Here is an 18469-nt window from a genome sequence, read left to right as displayed (position 1 = left end):
TGTACCAAACCGGGATTTAAAAATAGCCGATCTACAAGCTCAAAACACGTCACATCGTGATGCGTTTGTAAACGATTATGAAAAATCAATTGAGATTATCTCAAATAATTACGATTAAAGTTATACAATTATGTAATAATTGGAGTTCCGCCCAGCGTCCGATACGGTTGAGAAATGACAGTTTCTCTGTACTGGCACACCCTAAATCACCATATATACAGTTAATATGTGCATGTGTGTGTGCATGTGTTAGGTTGCGCACAGGTGTGATTAACAACCATGCTGTTTTCGTGCTGACATTGCACACATTTGAATAAATAAATAAATCGGATCTAAGGTCATAGTGCGGCAAAGAAAATTACACTCTATGAGCTTGTATATGTGCTAATAGCCAAAGAAATCTAAAATGACACGGATGCTTTCACAGGTTTTAACGAGTCATGTCTGGCATATGCCAACAAGGATGATCCACGGGTGCATGATGACCATTTCCATCACCTTGTACATTCTCGGTGTCACTGATGATGGTGTGCAGGGGCTCTTCTTCGGGGACCTTCTCTTCTTCTGGGACTTTCTTCTCAGCCTCCTGGGTGCTGTAGAGAGAGCACTGGTTCACACCCAGCCCAGGGTGCTGCTGGGAGCTCCACAGCCTGGCTCTGCTGCACCACAACTGCTGCTGAGGCTGCCTGTGGCGCGCATCTGATGACAGGAGAACAAGATAAAGTCTAGGGGTGCAACAAGAGATACATAAAACTAATCGGTTTAATATATAATAATAATGTTCATATCAAGGCCCATTGTTAATTCTGCATTTGATCCACGGACCATTTGATGAGATTTAGCCTCGCAGACGCGGGTCTGTGAGGCTAAATCTCATCAAATTGGCAAATTTGTTGTCATTGGATAAGATTTTGTCCACAATTCAATGCTGTATTGATATGGTTAGACATTACAGGCAAACGTTGACAAAAATAACAATTCTTCTACATTCTCTAATTGTGTTAGAAAATTAAGTAATGCAGATGTTTAACAATAATTTAACACTTGAGAGGAAACCATGCTCTCAATAATTAAATATCTTATACAGGTCCATGGCATTTAGTTACTCTCCATCATTTAGCTGGGGACCACCCGGAACCCCCTCAAGGACTAGGTGGTCCCCGGACTAATCGATTGTATTTATCATTTTTGATCATGTCATAAAATATTGTAATAAAGCATTAAAAGCTTAAAATGTGTCAAACATTTTCCAAAAAAAAAATAGTGAATAGTAGTAACACACTAAAAATAAAGTTAATATAACCTTTGTAACACCGAGTGTAATCTATAGACTGACACCACGGCGCGCATTCAGGGCGTACTGCTGTGACTCCGCCGACCCCCGGGGGAAATTGTGATTTGCTCTCGTTCACTGCAATGCAATTTGCGGCATTTCCAAAACAATATTGAGTAGCGATTATGCCATACGTTGAAAGATGTGACATTATTTTGTGGGCGTTCCTGTCTAGCGTGGTGTCAGTCTATAAATGTCATACTAGATTCGAACCCTGGGTCTCGAGAATTTGAAACACTAGATTTTTTATAATGGGATGAATCTAGAGCGCTTCCAAACTGCAACTTGGAAGAAGAATCACCTGTACAGTATTTCTTGACAGAAAGTAGCTCATAACATGTCTACGCTGGTGTTGTTTTTTTGAGTGGTGCAACCACTCCAAGGAACAGAAATGTCCGTGTTCACCCACCTATGTGATGTTAATGAGCACGAGTATGACTATTAGTACCAGTAGGGGCGCTGTGGGGCAGAAACAGAGAGAGAGATAGTGCTGTACTGTTGCCTGCTAAATGAGAGAGAGAGAGAGAGAGGGAGGAGAGAGGAGAGTTGCACCACTCAGTTCACACAGGTGTGATTTTATAAAACAAACACAACAAACACAAATTGCTGTTTGAAAGAGGATATCAATCTAGGCCTACAGCTGCAATGTTGGTGAGTTTAAGCTGATCGGAAATGCAATTTGGATAAATGGGATGTCAATGGAACTCTAGATTCATCCCATTATATATTTTAAAAATAAAACTAGTATTTGTTGCAAATAAAATAATGTACTACTTGTCAGTCGATTCTCCTACATGACATGGTTGATCTATTCTAAATGTCTCAATGGAAGAGCAGCGAGACCACTTTCAAAACCCACTGTAGATCTGTGCTAGTGATATTATATCAACATACCCTTCAGGATTGCAGTTTAATACGGAGGAGTTTATGTACAATATGGAAGAATGACAGTGGCATCTATCAGTGACATGTTGTAATAGGCAGCCTTAAAGATTCAAACCACCATGTGATGAATGAACTATAGTGTGACAAACCTAGCAACGCAAGACAGTCTTGCTGCAAGAGTTCAGATGATAGCACAGCATCAGACAGCGGCTAGGCTAGTTTTTTAGCTCCCTGACACAAACACAACGTCACGTACCTGCTGTGTAGGAGCTGGTGAGAGTCCTGCTGCTCACACCACGTCCACACGATAACAACCTGCTGCTGCTGGCTCTTTGAGAAGAACCCAGAGCGAAGTGGAACAGTTTCAGACAACGAGACATGTTGGTTTGACCTACACTCACTGTCAGCACACAACACAGTACAGTACAGTACAGTTCACACGCTGAAGCGACGGAGAACAAACAGGGCTCGGTCGGACGCATTAAAATGACGTCAGTAGCAGCATAGAGACTATTCATATGCCTGGTGAAAAATATGAAATAACCATGGTGTGTTGGGCAATATAACTCAAGAGAGTAATATGTTACTTATGACAATGACATATTACTCCTTAAAAGAGTAATATATATTTCATAACACCGTATTACTTTTATAGATAGACTAGAGCCTGTGGGGCCGGCCTACTTGGAACGATGCAAGTTGGAAATGCATGCCCGACCCAGATATTATGAGTTGGCGCCTCTACAGCGGGGCCCAGGCACTGGCCTACTTGGAACGATGCAAGTTGGAAATGCATGGCCCACCCGGGTCCCTAGTGGCCATATATGGAGTTCTTTGTCAGGCAAGCCCAAATAAATATAGAGTATATGCAGACGTCAGAATGGTGTCGGAACCTTTTACAGTCTATGGTCGGAACAGGACAGCTCCATATATGGACCATGGGCAGGGGCTCTGTCAAGAGCCCGGGCAGAGGCCGTTTTGGGATGGTTCTGAACAACCGTGGGTCCGACCGATTCGACACCGGGCACTGCACACCCTGTGGTGGTGTGAATTTTTACAGTCTATGTGTGGAACATGTGTGTCGAATTTGAAGTCGGTGGGGCAAACTGTTTTCGAGTTACGTGGATTACACACGTAGACAGACTTGGTGCATTTATATAGATAGATGGTATAATATTATTGTTTTGGCAGTGTAATACGTACTACTCATCTGGTTGTGTACAATAATTGATGAGTTATGCTGCTAAAATGCTATCCACTTAAAATTACATTCAGACAGAATGCAGAGTTTGAGGGATATGAAGTCCTTGAAGTCAAAAACGGACTTAAGCACAAGCTTATACAAATCAGAAAGAAAAATATCTATATTTCATTCAAAGAAATGGTAGACAACCAGAGACAGTGTCTGTTGCACAGGTTTATTTAACAATATAAGTACGAAATGAGACATTTTACCCAGTTTATACATTTCTCTCATTCTTTTTTTGCATATAGTAGGCCTATTGTCCATCTGTCACATTAGAGAACAGTTCACCGTCAAAAGTTTAATGAAAGAGAACGTAAGAAATAGAGGATGTACAGAACACTCTCTGAACAGGAATCAGCAGTCTGACCATCACTGGTGTGACACACCACAGGCAAAAAGAGGGCTTCAGGCAAATTATTTTGGGATGCAAATTATTTTGGGAGGCAAATTATTTTGGCAAATTATTTTGGGAGGCAAATTATTTTGGCAAATTATTTTGGCAGGCAAATTATTTTGGCAAATTATTTTGGGAGGCAAATTATTTTGGCAAATTATTTTGGGAGGCAAATTATTTTGGGAGGCAAATTATTTTGGGAGGCAAATTATTTTGGGAGGCAAATTATTTTGGCAAATTATTAAAATTATTTTTTTATCGTTTTCATGGAATTCTTTTGGAAAACATTGTTTTTAACTTCTGATATTTATGAAAAATAATAAGGAAAAACTAAATGTAGGAAACCTAAAAATGTTTGGGAAACATGCCTCGCACCTTTCAAAATAGCATGAGGATTGATGTAAACCAGCACCCTCCCCATTCTCACCTCTTTCTCGGAATACAGGGACCTGGCAACAATGTCCAGCAGCTTTTTGGTCTCAGCCTGGAACTCATGTTTGGAGAAAGTACCTAGAAGGACGAGGAAGCAATGTTAATGCTGACGTCAAAGCTACAGTGCATTTTGAATGATATTATGTCCTCTCGCGAAGGAGACGGGTAACTGTAACTGTACCAAACCGGGATTTAAAAATAGCCGATCTACAAGCTCAAAACACGTCACATCGTGATGCGTTTGTAAACGATTATGAAAAATCAATTGAGATTATCTCAAATAATTACGATTAAAGTTATACAATTATGTAATAATTGGAGTTCCGCCCAGCGTCCGATACGGTTGAGAAATGACAGTTTCTCTGTACTGGCACACCCTAAATCACCATATATACAGTTAATATGTGCATGTGTGTGTGCATGTGTTAGGTTGCGCACAGGTGTGATTAACAACCATGCTGTTTTCGTGCTGACATTGCACACATTTGAATAAATAAATAAATCGGATCTAAGGTCATAGTGCGGCAAAGAAAATTACACTCTATGAGCTTGTATATGTGCTAATAGCCAAAGAAATCTAAAATGACACGGATGCTTTCACAGGTTTTAACGAGTCATGTCTGGCATATGCCAACAAGGATGATCCACGGGTGCATGATGACCATTTCCATCACCTTGTACATTCTCGGTGTCACTGATGATGGTGTGCAGGGGCTCTTCTTCGGGGACCTTCTCTTCTTCTGGGACTTTCTTCTCAGCCTCCTGGGTGCTGTAGAGAGAGCACTGGTTCACACCCAGCCCAGGGTGCTGCTGGGAGCTCCACAGCCTGGCTCTGCTGCACCACAACTGCTGCTGAGGCTGCCTGTGGCGCGCATCTGATGACAGGAGAACAAGATAAAGTCTAGGGGTGCAACAAGAGATACATAAAACTAATCGGTTTAATATATAATAATAATGTCATAAAATATTGTAATAAAGCATTAAAAGCTTAAAATGTGTCAAACATTTTCCAAAAAAAAAATAGTGAATAGTAGTAACACACTAAAAATAAAGTTAATATAACCTTTGTAACACCGAGTGTAATCTATAGACTGACACCACGGCGCGCATTCAGGGCGTACTGCTGTGACTCCGCCGACCCCCGGGGGAAATTGTGATTTGCTCTCGTTCACTGCAATGCAATTTGCGGCATTTCCAAAACAATATTGAGTAGCGATTATGCCATACGTTGAAAGATGTGACATTATTTTGTGGGCGTTCCTGTCTAGCGTGGTGTCAGTCTATAAATGTCATACTAGATTCGAACCCTGGGTCTCGAGAATTTGAAACACTAGATTTTTTATAATGGGATGAATCTAGAGCGCTTCCAAACTGCAACTTGGAAGAAGAATCACCTGTACAGTATTTCTTGACAGAAAGTAGCTCATAACATGTCTACGCTGGTGTTGTTTTTTTGAGTGGTGCAACCACTCCAAGGAACAGAAATGTCCGTGTTCACCCACCTATGTGATGTTAATGAGCACGAGTATGACTATTAGTACCAGTAGGGGCGCTGTGGGGCAGAAACAGAGAGAGAGATAGTGCTGTACTGTTGCCTGCTAAATGAGAGAGAGAGAGAGAGAGGGAGGAGAGAGGAGAGTTGCACCACTCAGTTCACACAGGTGTGATTTTATAAAACAAACACAACAAACACAAATTGCTGTTTGAAAGAGGATATCAATCTAGGCCTACAGCTGCAATGTTGGTGAGTTTAAGCTGATCGGAAATGCAATTTGGATAAATGGGATGTCAATGGAACTCTAGATTCATCCCATTATATATTTTAAAAATAAAACTAGTATTTGTTGCAAATAAAATAATGTACTACTTGTCAGTCGATTCTCCTACATGACATGGTTGATCTATTCTAAATGTCTCAATGGAAGAGCAGCGAGACCACTTTCAAAACCCACTGTAGATCTGTGCTAGTGATATTATATCAACATACCCTTCAGGATTGCAGTTTAATACGGAGGAGTTTATGTACAATATGGAAGAATGACAGTGGCATCTATCAGTGACATGTTGTAATAGGCAGCCTTAAAGATTCAAACCACCATGTGATGAATGAACTATAGTGTGACAAACCTAGCAACGCAAGACAGTCTTGCTGCAAGAGTTCAGATGATAGCACAGCATCAGACAGCGGCTAGGCTAGTTTTTTAGCTCCCTGACACAAACACAACGTCACGTACCTGCTGTGTAGGAGCTGGTGAGAGTCCTGCTGCTCACACCACGTCCACACGATAACAACCTGCTGCTGCTGGCTCTTTGAGAAGAACCCAGAGCGAAGTGGAACAGTTTCAGACAACGAGACATGTTGGTTTGACCTACACTCACTGTCAGCACACAACACAGTACAGTACAGTACAGTTCACACGCTGAAGCGACGGAGAACAAACAGGGCTCGGTCGGACGCATTAAAATGACGTCAGTAGCAGCATAGAGACTATTCATATGCCTGGTGAAAAATATGAAATAACCATGGTGTGTTGGGCAATATAACTCAAGAGAGTAATATGTTACTTATGACAATGACATATTACTCCTTAAAAGAGTAATATATATTTCATAACACCGTATTACTTTTATAGATAGACTAGAGCCTGTGGGGCCGGCCTACTTGGAACGATGCAAGTTGGAAATGCATGCCCGACCCAGATATTATGAGTTGGCGCCTCTACAGCGGGGCCCAGGCACTGGCCTACTTGGAACGATGCAAGTTGGAAATGCATGGCCCACCCGGGTCCCTAGTGGCCATATATGGAGTTCTTTGTCAGGCAAGCCCAAATAAATATAGAGTATATGCAGACGTCAGAATGGTGTCGGAACCTTTTACAGTCTATGGTCGGAACAGGACAGCTCCATATATGGACCATGGGCAGGGGCTCTGTCAAGAGCCCGGGCAGAGGCCGTTTTGGGATGGTTCTGAACAACCGTGGGTCCGACCGATTCGACACCGGGCACTGCACACCCTGTGGTGGTGTGAATTTTTACAGTCTATGTGTGGAACATGTGTGTCGAATTTGAAGTCGGTGGGGCAAACTGTTTTCGAGTTACGTGGATTACACACGTAGACAGACTTGGTGCATTTATATAGATAGATGGTATAATATTATTGTTTTGGCAGTGTAATACGTACTACTCATCTGGTTGTGTACAATAATTGATGAGTTATGCTGCTAAAATGCTATCCACTTAAAATTACATTCAGACAGAATGCAGAGTTTGAGGGATATGAAGTCCTTGAAGTCAAAAACGGACTTAAGCACAAGCTTATACAAATCAGAAAGAAAAATATCTATATTTCATTCAAAGAAATGGTAGACAACCAGAGACAGTGTCTGTTGCACAGGTTTATTTAACAATATAAGTACGAAATGAGACATTTTACCCAGTTTATACATTTCTCTCATTCTTTTTTTGCATATAGTAGGCCTATTGTCCATCTGTCACATTAGAGAACAGTTCACCGTCAAAAGTTTAATGAAAGAGAACGTAAGAAATAGAGGATGTACAGAACACTCTCTGAACAGGAATCAGCAGTCTGACCATCACTGGTGTGACACACCACAGGCAAAAAGAGGGCTTCAGGTCCAATACAAGGAGATCAAAGCAACATATATATATATTTTTCTAAACATCTGCAACTGCAAGACAAACACTGGGTCCAAGCCAGTAAAATAAACATTAAGGCACCTTTGAGTGAACGAGACAAAAAGAGGGTTTCAGGTCCTTCAATCCAAGGAGAAACAAAGCAATGTAACTTTTCTTTTTCCAAACATCTGCAACTGCAATACATAAACACTGGGTCCAAGCCAGTAAAATAAACATTCTGGCACCTTTGAGTGAACAAGCGTTAAGGCTCCTTTATATGTCTTCGCATGACACTGGTGTAAATTCAACCGAAAAGGTGTTGATGTGAGACGGTCATGTGACTACGTATAAATTACTACGCATGTACGTAAAAACAAAAGTTCCCCAAACAACATATTTTACAGTCAACACAAAAATGCAATTCCTTCTGCAAAGAGAAAAAGGTAAATGTGCCCCACCCTGGGGCTGGCCTTGCAGCATGTGGGACTGAGGGCTCATCGAGTTGGCCTGCGTTGGGGAACCCATGTGCTGCTTCAACATCTGCTGCTGCTGTTGGAGCCAGGGCTGTTGGAGGGCCCAGACTGGGCCATGGGAGGAAGCTGGCCCATGGGCCCCTCACCTCCCTGCATAGCCATCTGCTGCTGCATAGGAAGCTGAGAGTAGCTAGCCGGCCCCGGCTGCTGCTGCTGGGGGAACTGCCCATGGCCCTGAGGCATGGCCGCCTGCTGCTGATTCAGCTGGATCTGCTGCATGCGGAGCAGCTGCCTGCGGTACAGCTGGGGGTTGCCGTTGTGAGCAGCATTCATCATCTGTCCCTGAGGGCCCATAGGGGGCATTCCCTGGGGTCCCGCTTGCTGAGGCTGCTGCTGTTGAGGCGGCATCCCCGGCCTCTGTACCTGACCCGACTGCATGGCTACCATGGCCTGCATCCCTGGCGGGGCACCCAGCATGGCTTGAGGGCTCTGCTGCTGCTGAGCCTGAGGCTGGCTGGCCTGGTTCCTGGCTTTCATAAATGTTTTAAAGGAGACCATCATAAGGGGGTTGGATCTGAGAATGGCCTCGACCTGCTGTTGTTGCTGGGGGAAGCTGGGGGATTTTAGTATGCGCAGCAGGTCCTGAAATGCGTTGGGATCATAGACTGTGTTGGGATCGATGTTGTCAGGCATTCTCCGGAGCATGCCCTGCTGCTGCAGCGTCATGTCCGGCTGCTGCTGCTGGGGCTGGTTGGGCATAGGCTGGGGGGTTTGAAGCGTGGAGGGCTGCTGCTCGGAGTTGGGGGTGACGGGAGCAGTTGAGGTAGGTGGAGGTGGCAGGGGCTGCTGAACAAGCTGAACAAGATGCGCCTGCTGCAGCCGGTACTGCAGCAGCTGCTGCCGCAGCTTGTTCTTGATTAACAGACAGAAGGGAACGGCACAGATATTCTCCTGGCAGTGCTTGGCGTGGTAGCAGCACAGTGCGATGAGCTGCTTGCACACGGGGCATCCGCCGTTGCCCTTGCTCTTGCAGACCTTGGTGTGCTGCACCACCCTCTTCATCTTCTTGCAGGACAGCAGGGAGCAGTTGGTGTTGCGGCACTGGCAGGCGTGGACCAGCGACTGGATGCAGCGCTGGATGCTGAGGCGCCGGCCTTGAGTAATGCAGATGTTTGACAATAATTACACCACAGGTAGTTTTGAGGAAGAAATCTGATTGGTTTTAATAGCCCTCTACCCGTGCTTCAAACCAGAGCGATAGAGTAAGACAGAGTTACGACAACTCTGTTCACTTCATGGGGCCAGTCCAATGGTAGCTCGTCTACATAGACTTCTATTGGCGAATAGTGACAAAGGCCTGAACCAGAAGTTTACGGAATGCATTAATCACGTGACCGGGCTGTTTTCTGCCCCCTCAACTCTTGTCTTACTCTATGGCTCTGCTTCAAACGAGCATCACTGCACACAGCACACCTAATCAAAACATAAAAAAACAGCTGTGCTGGGCAGTCCCCGCAGACACTAGCCACTGCCAGAGAATTACTCTGCTACTAGCTAAGCTACAGTAGGTGTTTGCACGGGATATTTTCAGTTCAGATGATTGCACAGCATCAGACAGTGGCAAGCTCTGGTCCATAGCTCTAATGCGTTGCATTTAGAGCTTAGCTATGTTTATGTTACTCTCGACTTCCGGGGCTCGAATGAACGCAGACCAGCCTCTCGTCTTTAGCGTAAATAAAAAATAACGTGTTTGCTACTCACCAAAACAAAGGCGGGTTGTTTCATTAAAAAGCCTACTTTCCTTAGTGGAAGCACTCTGACTGAGCCCCCCACCACACGTATAAACCGTACTTATTTGGGCAGAAAGGGATTTTTTTTCACCGGAGAAAGAAGTAAAGGCGCAGTGGAGTAACTAAAGATATTTTCCCGGTGGAAACAAAATCCCCTTTGGGCCAAAAAGTACCGTTTATACGTGTGGTGGGGTGCGCAGAGTGCTTCCACTAAAGGAAAGTAGGCTTTCTATTGACACAACCCGCCTTTGTTTCAGTGAGTAGCAAAAACGTTCTTTTTATTTACACTAAAGACGAGAGGCTGGTCTGCATTCCTGCGAGCCCCGGAAGTCGAGAGTAACAGACCAGAGCTAGACAGCGGCTAGGCTAGTTTTAAGCTCCCTGACACAAACACAATGTCACGTACCTGCTGCAGACAATATTGTATTTTTCGGAGAACGAGGAGCCCCCATGTTTGTATCGTAATATGACCTCTGTCAGCCTAATTCCAAATATATATCACACAACACGCTGAACCAACCGTGCGACGGAGGACTAGCACTGCAGCAGGACCCGGTCGGACGCATTGAAATGACGTCAGTCGCAGCAGCATAGTCAAGTGGTTGGAATAATTTACAACTGGCAAAAAAGTGTACATTAATTGATTAAGTTATGCAATTAAAATTACATTAAGACATAATGTATATTTGTACCTTAGACTCTAGAGTAAGATTTGTCATTTGGTACGCATTTAAATGTTCTAAACGGAGGACACTGATGTAAACAAATTTTCTGGTATTATCATCAGTAGCCGTTTTTGAATTGATGTCGTTTGAACTGTAGTCATTCTACACACTAAATAACATTTTCAATCAATCATGTGTTCAAAGTATATGAAGATCCTTGAAGGTCAAAAACTAACATTTTCGCACACATACACAATTCTACACACACACAGCTCCATCTCAATGAATTAGAATATTGTGTCATTTTCTTCAGTAAAATAATTCAAAAAGTGAAACTTTCATATATTCTCAATTAATTGTGCTTTAAGTGAAGTATTTAACACCTTTTTTGTTTTAATCTTGATGATTATGGCGTACGGCTCATGAAAATCAAAAAATCCTATCTCAACAAATTAGAATATATTTTTAGGGGTGTCGAAATATCTGTGTCTCATGTCTCTTGACATGTCTCTTCCTCATGTCTCTTCCTCTTGACAATAGCCTACAACCTAGATTATCTGTGGGTTTCAGGTCAGGCCAGTTGGCTGGTCAGTTAAGCACAGTAATACCATGGTCAGTACACCAGTAGTTTTGGCTCTGTGGGCAGGTGCCAAGTGCTGCCTGAAAAGGAAGATCAGCATCAACATAAAGCTTGTCAATGTACGGGGGCACACAGTGCTGTAAAATATCAGAATAGATTGGTAGGTTGTGTTGAGACTGGACTTGACAAAACACAGTGATGATTTGGGCCATGTTATCTGCTGGTGTTTATCCACTGACAGTGAAAACACAATGGTTTCAACACAGCCATCATTTTAGAGTACATTGTGCTTCAGTATGTTGACAAGCTTCATGGAGATGCGCATTTTTCCATTCCAGCTCGATTTGGCACCTGCCCAGTGCCAAAACTACTAGTAACTGGTGTACTGACCATGGTACTACTGTGCTTAACTGACCAGCGAACTGGCCTGACCTGAACCCCAGAGAATCTAGGTTGTATTGTCAAGAGGAAGGTGTGAGACATGACTCAATACAAATGCATTTACGGCTGTTATCAAAGCAAACCATCTTGCTCTCCTATCCACAAACCACAACATGCAGGCTAAAACTGACAGGCTTAACACCTCCGCCAGACAGGTCGGACTCGGTATTAACACCTCAAAAACACAAGTGTTGTGTGTGAACTCTACCCCCACACAACCCATCCTTGTCGATGAAATACCACTCGAGTTTGTGGAAGATTTCACTTATCTGGGCAGCCTCATCAGTAAGGACAGTGGAGCATCAAAATACATCAAAGCAAGGCTGGGAAAGGCTCAGGGTGCCTTCTCCCAACTCCGATCCATCTGGAGATCAAAACAATATAGCCTTAAAACGAAGATGCTCCTATACAACAGCAATGTCAAGTCTGTTCTGCTGTATGGTTCTGAGAGCTGGAGAGTGGTCAAAACAGACACTAGGAGAAAATAAGTGTTCCACAACAGATGCCTCAGACGTATATGTCAGATCTTTTGGCCGAATAAAATATCAAACAATGATCTGTACAAACAAACAGGGAGCTGGAGCATTACCAAGGACATTACACACAGACGCCTGAGATGGCTAGGACATGTACTGAGGATGGAGCAGGACTGCATCACGAAGGTGGCCTTAAGATGGACACCACCAGGCAAAAGAAAACCTGGGAGGCCCAAGACCACCTTACCTGGCACAGAACTGTGACGCAGGAGCTGGAACAGATGAACCTGTCCTGGGGAGAGGCGCAACATACTGCCAGGGATCGGATGCAATGGAGAGCGCTCATTGAAGCCTTATATCCCATAGGGGACGAAGAGGAGTAAGTAATAAAAAACAAACCTGGGCTTCCATAACATCCCAATAGTGACAAAGGCTGATCACCTCCATGCCACGCCCGGCCCCACTGATGAAATAATTTGTTCAAAAGTAGTCCGGCCAGACCAAGTAGGCCATTGACTGCATACATTAATATACTTTTCAGATGGTCGACATTTATAGTTTAAAAAAATATTTTTTAAATGGTCTCGTAAAATATTCTAATTTGTTGATAGGACTTTTTGATTTTCATGAGCTGTACACCATAATTATCAAGATTAACAAAAAACGGTTTTAAATACTTCACTTTATGCACAATTAATTGAGAATATATGAAAGTTTCCTCAGTGATGTATCCCAAGGTCATCTGGGTTTCGAGTCTCCCAACATCATACCCCTCACTCAGGTGACCCAGCCGGGGTGATCAAGTCCCAACTTACGTCCCAGTAGCTACCCTCGATCAGTCCCATTAGGGAAAAACCAGGGCCACACAATCCGTTCCTCCTGAACTACTCTGCGGGACTGGGAGGTACCATTCTGGCGTGTGGAAGAACTAGGCTCTGTGGGTTGACTCCTGTCCAGGCCCCTCCTACATCTCACCAGGTCCACTCCTGCTCTCACCAGGTCAGGCCCTGTGTGTTGCACCAGACTCCCAGCACCAGGCACTTTATTCATATATATATATATATATATATATATATATATATATATACATACACACACACACACACACACACACACACACACACACACACACACACACACACACACACACACACACACACACATACATATATATATATAAGTGAGAGAGAGAGAGAATTCAAATAAATGGCAGACAACCAGAGACTCTGTTGCACACAGGTTTATTTAACAATATGGTATATAAGTACGAAATGAGCCATTTTAGCCAGTTTGTACATTGCTCTCATTCTTTTCTTTTTTTTGCTTTTGCATATTTACAGTATTGTCCATCTGCATGATTTACATTAGAGAACAGTTCACCATCAATTCAAGTTTAATGCAAGAAGAGAAAGAAATAAGAGGATGCACAGAACTCTCTCTGAACAGGGATCAGCAGTCTGACGGGTCGTATCTATCGCACCACGGGCATAAAGAGGGCTTCAGGTCCTTCATGAGAACTTCTTTCAATCCAAGGAGAAACAAAGCAACGTCATTTTTCTTTTTCTAAACATCTGCAAGACAGAAACACTGGGTCCAAGCCAGTAAAAATAAACATTCCGGCACCTTTGAGTGAACAAGCTTTAAAGGCTCATTTATACGTTGTCGCATGATAACAATGACATATTCAACTGAGAAGAAAAAGGTGTCTGTGAGACGCTCATGCGACTACATATAAATTACAGGCCGATTTATCCTTTAGTTGCGTGCCAGTGCCGTGCGCCTAATTAGAGCCACCAAAATGTTATATGTAAAAGGTTAAAATAATATTTTACTAATGGCCTTTGTTGCTGCATGCAGTTGCATTGAATTCGGTCTTTGGACCAGGCAAGGATGTATTCCGTGAGGAGTCAGGGGAAAACAACTGTTTCTTCCCTCAATGTGTAGTTATTTTCATCATGTCCTTAAAATTGATTCGTCGTGACGTGACACTATGCGAGTTTGTAGATCGGCTATTTTTGTGCGAGACACTGCCACGCAACTAAATCAGGCTCAAGCCCAAGTGCAGGTTTGTTGCACCCCTGCATCATGTCGTGTTTCGGTGTGTGCAATAGTTCCTAGTTCTATACAAATATGTGAATCTCCCATAGACTCTGCAAACAGGAAAGAAAGTATGTCTTCCCGAAAGGCATGTCCTTTTGAAAAATTGTAGATTAGCACACCGTTTCTCAGCATCGGGTCCAGGGTCCACCAGGGGTCCAAATGGAACACCATGTCCCCAGACTAGACGGTGAGAAACACTGCATTAGAATAAATTAGCCAGGAATGAAGTAAGGGAGCAAGAGGTGAAACCTGGCAAAAAGAAAAGTTCCCCCAAACAACGTATTTTACAGTCATCAACACAAAAATGCTAATCGTTCTGCAAAGGTACAAAAGAAAAAAAGGAAGGAAAAAAAGAAATCTTAAAATGAAATAATCTTTTTTGTTTTGGGAAGTTTCATAAAAAAAAAATCATACCAGAGCATAACAACTTAGAAGGAAAAAAACAAATTAAAACAACACAAAGACCAGGACAAACTTCTTTCAAATCTGGTCTGAACCAAAAAATATATTCTTTGTGTCTCAATTGTCCTCTTTTTAAACAGCAATTATTCAAGTCCCTCCATATGTTGGAAGAAAACGCAGTCCCTTGGTTTAAGGAAACGTTCACAGTCCATAGGCCTTGTGACTCATTTCTTTAGACTTTTTACATCATTAAGTACAAAAAATGTCTTGGTTTGAAAACACAGATGAAGGCCTTTATTCATCTCATGAAATGCTACAATCCTTCAACAAACTTCTCTAGTGTGTCTCCCGTGGTGTCTCCCACCATATTCATGTCATTGCTTAACCCACCTCGATTTGGTGTGTTAAGCTGTGGGAGCATGGCACTCTGCTCCGGCGTGCCCATGTGTCCCTGCTCCATGGAGCCTGGCATTGGGCCTCCGAGGCCAGGGTGAGGGGAGCTGGAGTGGAGGGAACCATGCTGGGCAGAAGGCTGGGGTTGTATTCGTGGGGAGGGGCTGGAATGCGGGGGTTGCTGTGAAGGTGGACAGGGCGATTGCACCGGGGCCGGGGACCGCACTTGGTTCCCGAGAGCGTTGGCCATGGCCTGGCCGGGTATGTGGGCCCCACCCTGGGGCTGGCCTTGCAGCATGTGGGACTGAGGGCTCATCGAGTTGGCCTGCGTCGGAGAGCCCATGTGCTGCTTCAACATCTGCTGCTGCTGCTGCTGTTGGAGCAGGCGCTGTTGGAGGATGTTCTGGGCCCCGTCCATGCCCATGCCCGGCTGGCCCATCTGGGCCATGGGAGGAAGCTGGCCCATGGGCCCCCCGCCTCCCTGCATAGCCATCTGCTGTTGCATACGAAGCTGAGAGTAGCTAGCCGGCCCCGGCTGCTGCTGCTGGGGGAACTGCCCATGGCCCTGAGGCATGGCCGCCTGCTGCTGATTCAGCTGGATCTGCTGCATGCGGAGCAGCTGCCTGCGGTACAGCTGGGGGTTGCCGTTGTGAGCAGCATTCATCATCTGTCCCTGAGGGCCCATAGGGGGCATTCCCTGGGGTCCCGCTTGCTGAGGCTGCTGCTGTTGAGGCGGCATCCCCGGCCTCTGTACCTGACCCGACTGCATAGCTACCATGGCCTGCATCCCTGGCGGGGCACCCAGCATGGCTTGAGGGCTCTGCTGCTGCTGAGCCTGAGGCTGGCTGGCCTGGTACTTGGCTGTCCTCTGTTTGATAAAGGCGGCCATGAGGTGGGGGTTGGACTTGAGAATGTTGAGGACCTGCTGTTGTTGCTGGGGGGAGCTGGGGGATTTGAGTGTGCGCAGCAGGTCCTGTAACGCGTTGGGGGCGATGTTGCCAGCAATGCCAGGCATTCCCCGGGGCATGCCCTGCTGCTGGGGCGTCATGCCCGGTTGCGAGGGTCCCTGGGGGTTCATGACACCGGGCAACTGGAGGCCCTGCTGCTGTGGCATCATGGGTCTCTGTATGAGCGGGCCCTGCTGGGCCATGGGGGTTCCCTGAGGCCCCGGCTGAGGGGCCATAGGGCCCTGCTGGGGAGGCACCTGCTGCTGGGGTCCCGGTGGGTTCTGTATGGGTGTCTGCATGCCTGCACCCCACTGGCCCTGCTGCATGGCCTGCATCACCTGGGGGCCCCGTGGCCCCTGCATCATTTGCATCTGGCCTGCCATGGGTCCCACCATTCGGGGGTGGTTCATGGGCACGCCGTTCATCGGGTAATTTTGCTGCTGCTGCTGCTGTTGCTGCTGCTGCTGCTTGGCCTTGGCTACCATCTCGATCTGTCTGGCCACCTTCATGGCTGCCAGTGGGCCCTGTGGTGGTGGTAGTTGTTGTTGCTGCTGCGGTAGTGGTGGAGGCGGCGTCTGCTGTGGCTGTTGCTGCTGCGGGGGCATGCTGGGGAGGGGCGACTGCTGCTGATGGAGAGGGGAAGACTGAGGCCCCGGTTTGCCCTGTGGGACCGGTGTGGGAGGCTGGCTGCTGCGACCGTTGTTGGGGAAGCCTTGGGCCATGGTGGCTGGATTGGGGGGCTGCTGCTGCTGTTGGTTGGGCATAGACTGGGGAGTTTGGGGCGTGGAGGGCTGCTGCCCGGAGTTGGGTGTTCCGGGAGCGGTTGAGGTAGGTGGAGACGGCAGGGGCATCCCCCGGCATGCCATGGTGGCCATTCTGCGCCGCATCATCTGCGCCTGTTGCAGCCGGTGCTGCAGCTGCTGCTGGCGCAGCTTGTGCTTGATGTTCAGACAGAAGGGAACGGGACACTTGTTCTCTTGGCAGTGCTTGGCGTGGTAGCAGCACAGTGCGATGAGCTGCTTGCACACGGGGCAGCCGCCGTTGGTTTTGCGCTTGCAGCCCTTGGTGTGCTGCACCACCCTCTTCATCTTCTGGCAGGACGGCAGGGAGCAGTTGGCGTTGCGGCACTGGCAGGCGTGGACCAGCGACTGGATGCAGCGCTGGATGCTGAGGCGCCGGCTCTCCTGCGGGCTCTTGGACGACTCAGAGTTCTGTCCGTTGCTGTCGTCGTCCAGGCCCAAGCCCCACTTCACCATCTGGTGCTCGTGTCCCTTGGCGTTGTAGCAGTTGATGCATAGGTCAAAGTCCTGGAGAGAGGAATGAGAGGATGGATGAACGCAACATTTAGCAACATCATACAAACTTATTTTCCCAGGGTTACTGTAGATAACTAAAAGTATGTCTAAAATAAAAAGGGAAAACATGATTTGTTAACAGAAACTAAAATAAGAATAAAATAAAACTATAAAACTAATAAAAGTATATGTGGTCAATATATTATATTAATTCAGGCTATTAACATTTTGCTCGTGGTAACTACGCAGCTCTGCTATGGGTTGATCAGTGTTAACAGTTCATGGTGCGTACAAATCAATTACTTTGCTCAATATGCAACATTAAATAACACGTTTTGTAAATATGAATCATGCATTCTTTCACCCTAACCTTTTCAGTCAGAAATCAAGTATTTCTCTCATAATACCCTTTGACACAATCTAATTGTCTCAATTGAAGAGCAGGGAGACAAAATGCAACCAACTGTATAAGTTAATATTCTATTAACATACTCTTACCATACAGAATGGACAGAATTACATTTTATTCATGAAGAAATACATTTTAAATTTGATCTTTTATTAATGGTACCAGGGTTGAGGGCAGAAAGACTAATTTTTGCATGTTATTTTCATTTTTGAACAAAAACATCAAAACTAAAAGCAATGGATCCTCCTAAACTAAAATGACTCACGTGCAGGCGTGTGTATGTTTGCATCCCCCCCTCCCCATACAGGCGTGTGTATGTTTGCATCCGCCCCCTCCCCATACAGGCGTGTGTATGTTTGCATCCCCCCCTCCCCATACAGGCGTGTGTATGTTTGCATCCGCCCCCTCCCCATACAGGCGTGTGTATGTTTGCATCCCCCCCTCCCCATACAGGCGTGTGTATGTTTGCATCCCCCCCTCCCCATACAGGCGTGTGTATGTTTGCATCCCCCCCCTCCCCATACAGGCGTGTGTATGTTTGCATCCCCCCCCTCCCCATACAGGCGTGTGTA

General features: G+C 45.5%; 4 protein-coding genes across 8 annotated transcripts in view; all 4 read right to left on the bottom strand.

Moving 5' to 3' along the window:
• trap1 (TNF receptor-associated protein 1) overlaps window positions 1–2650 on the bottom strand; it is a 55311-nt gene extending 52661 nt beyond the window's left edge. The window contains exons 1-2 of the mRNA XM_080775658.1: window positions 2475–2650; window positions 499–699 (exon numbers count right to left, since the gene is read on the bottom strand). Coding sequence (XP_080631784.1) covers window positions 499–699; window positions 2475–2598 — 325 coding nt within the window. The 5' untranslated portion in view covers window positions 2599–2650. The remainder of the gene's footprint in view (window positions 1–498; window positions 700–2474) is intronic.
• A 937-nt stretch (window positions 2651–3587) lies between these two features.
• Window positions 3588–6695, bottom strand: LOC308323285 (heat shock protein 75 kDa, mitochondrial-like; the record flags this gene model as incomplete). The annotated part of the gene is made up of 4 exons (XM_080775008.1): window positions 6525–6695; window positions 4965–5165; window positions 4286–4368; window positions 3588–3623 (listed from the first exon to the last, which is right to left on the bottom strand). Exons 1-4 carry the CDS (start codon window positions 6646–6648, stop codon window positions 3588–3590), a joined length of 444 nt encoding a protein of 147 aa, XP_080631134.1. The 5' UTR covers window positions 6649–6695.
• A 991-nt stretch (window positions 6696–7686) lies between these two features.
• Window positions 7687–18469, bottom strand: part of LOC308324687 (CREB-binding protein-like) — a 133646-nt gene continuing 122863 nt past the window's right edge. The window contains exons 2-3 of one of the 2 annotated variants that reach the window (XM_080776896.1): window positions 10596–10688; window positions 7687–9553 (exon numbers count right to left, since the gene is read on the bottom strand). In XM_080776896.1, the coding sequence (XP_080633022.1) occupies window positions 8460–9553; window positions 10596–10641 (1140 nt within the window). In that variant the 5' untranslated portion in view covers window positions 10642–10688 and the 3' untranslated portion in view covers window positions 7687–8459. Of the gene's footprint in view, window positions 9554–10160; window positions 10561–10595; window positions 10689–18469 lie in introns of those variants that run through there. The other variant, XM_080776897.1, reaches the window with a different exon arrangement.
• crebbpb (CREB binding lysine acetyltransferase b) overlaps window positions 13579–18469 on the bottom strand; it is a 65057-nt gene continuing 60166 nt past the window's right edge. For all 4 annotated transcript variants that reach the window (XM_080776891.1, XM_080776893.1, XM_080776894.1 and 1 more), the window contains one exon: window positions 13579–17500. In XM_080776891.1, coding sequence (XP_080633017.1) covers window positions 15167–17500 — 2334 coding nt within the window. In that variant the 3' untranslated portion in view covers window positions 13579–15166. The remainder of the gene's footprint in view (window positions 17501–18469) is intronic.

The sequence above is a fragment of the Protomyctophum bolini genome, assembly GCF_963924005.1.
Source record: "Protomyctophum bolini genome assembly, chromosome: 11".
Classification (NCBI taxonomy): Eukaryota; Metazoa; Chordata; class Actinopteri; order Myctophiformes; family Myctophidae; genus Protomyctophum; species Protomyctophum bolini.
The sequence above is the reverse complement of the archived record's forward strand: the minus strand, read 5'-3'. Positions and strand labels throughout refer to the sequence as shown.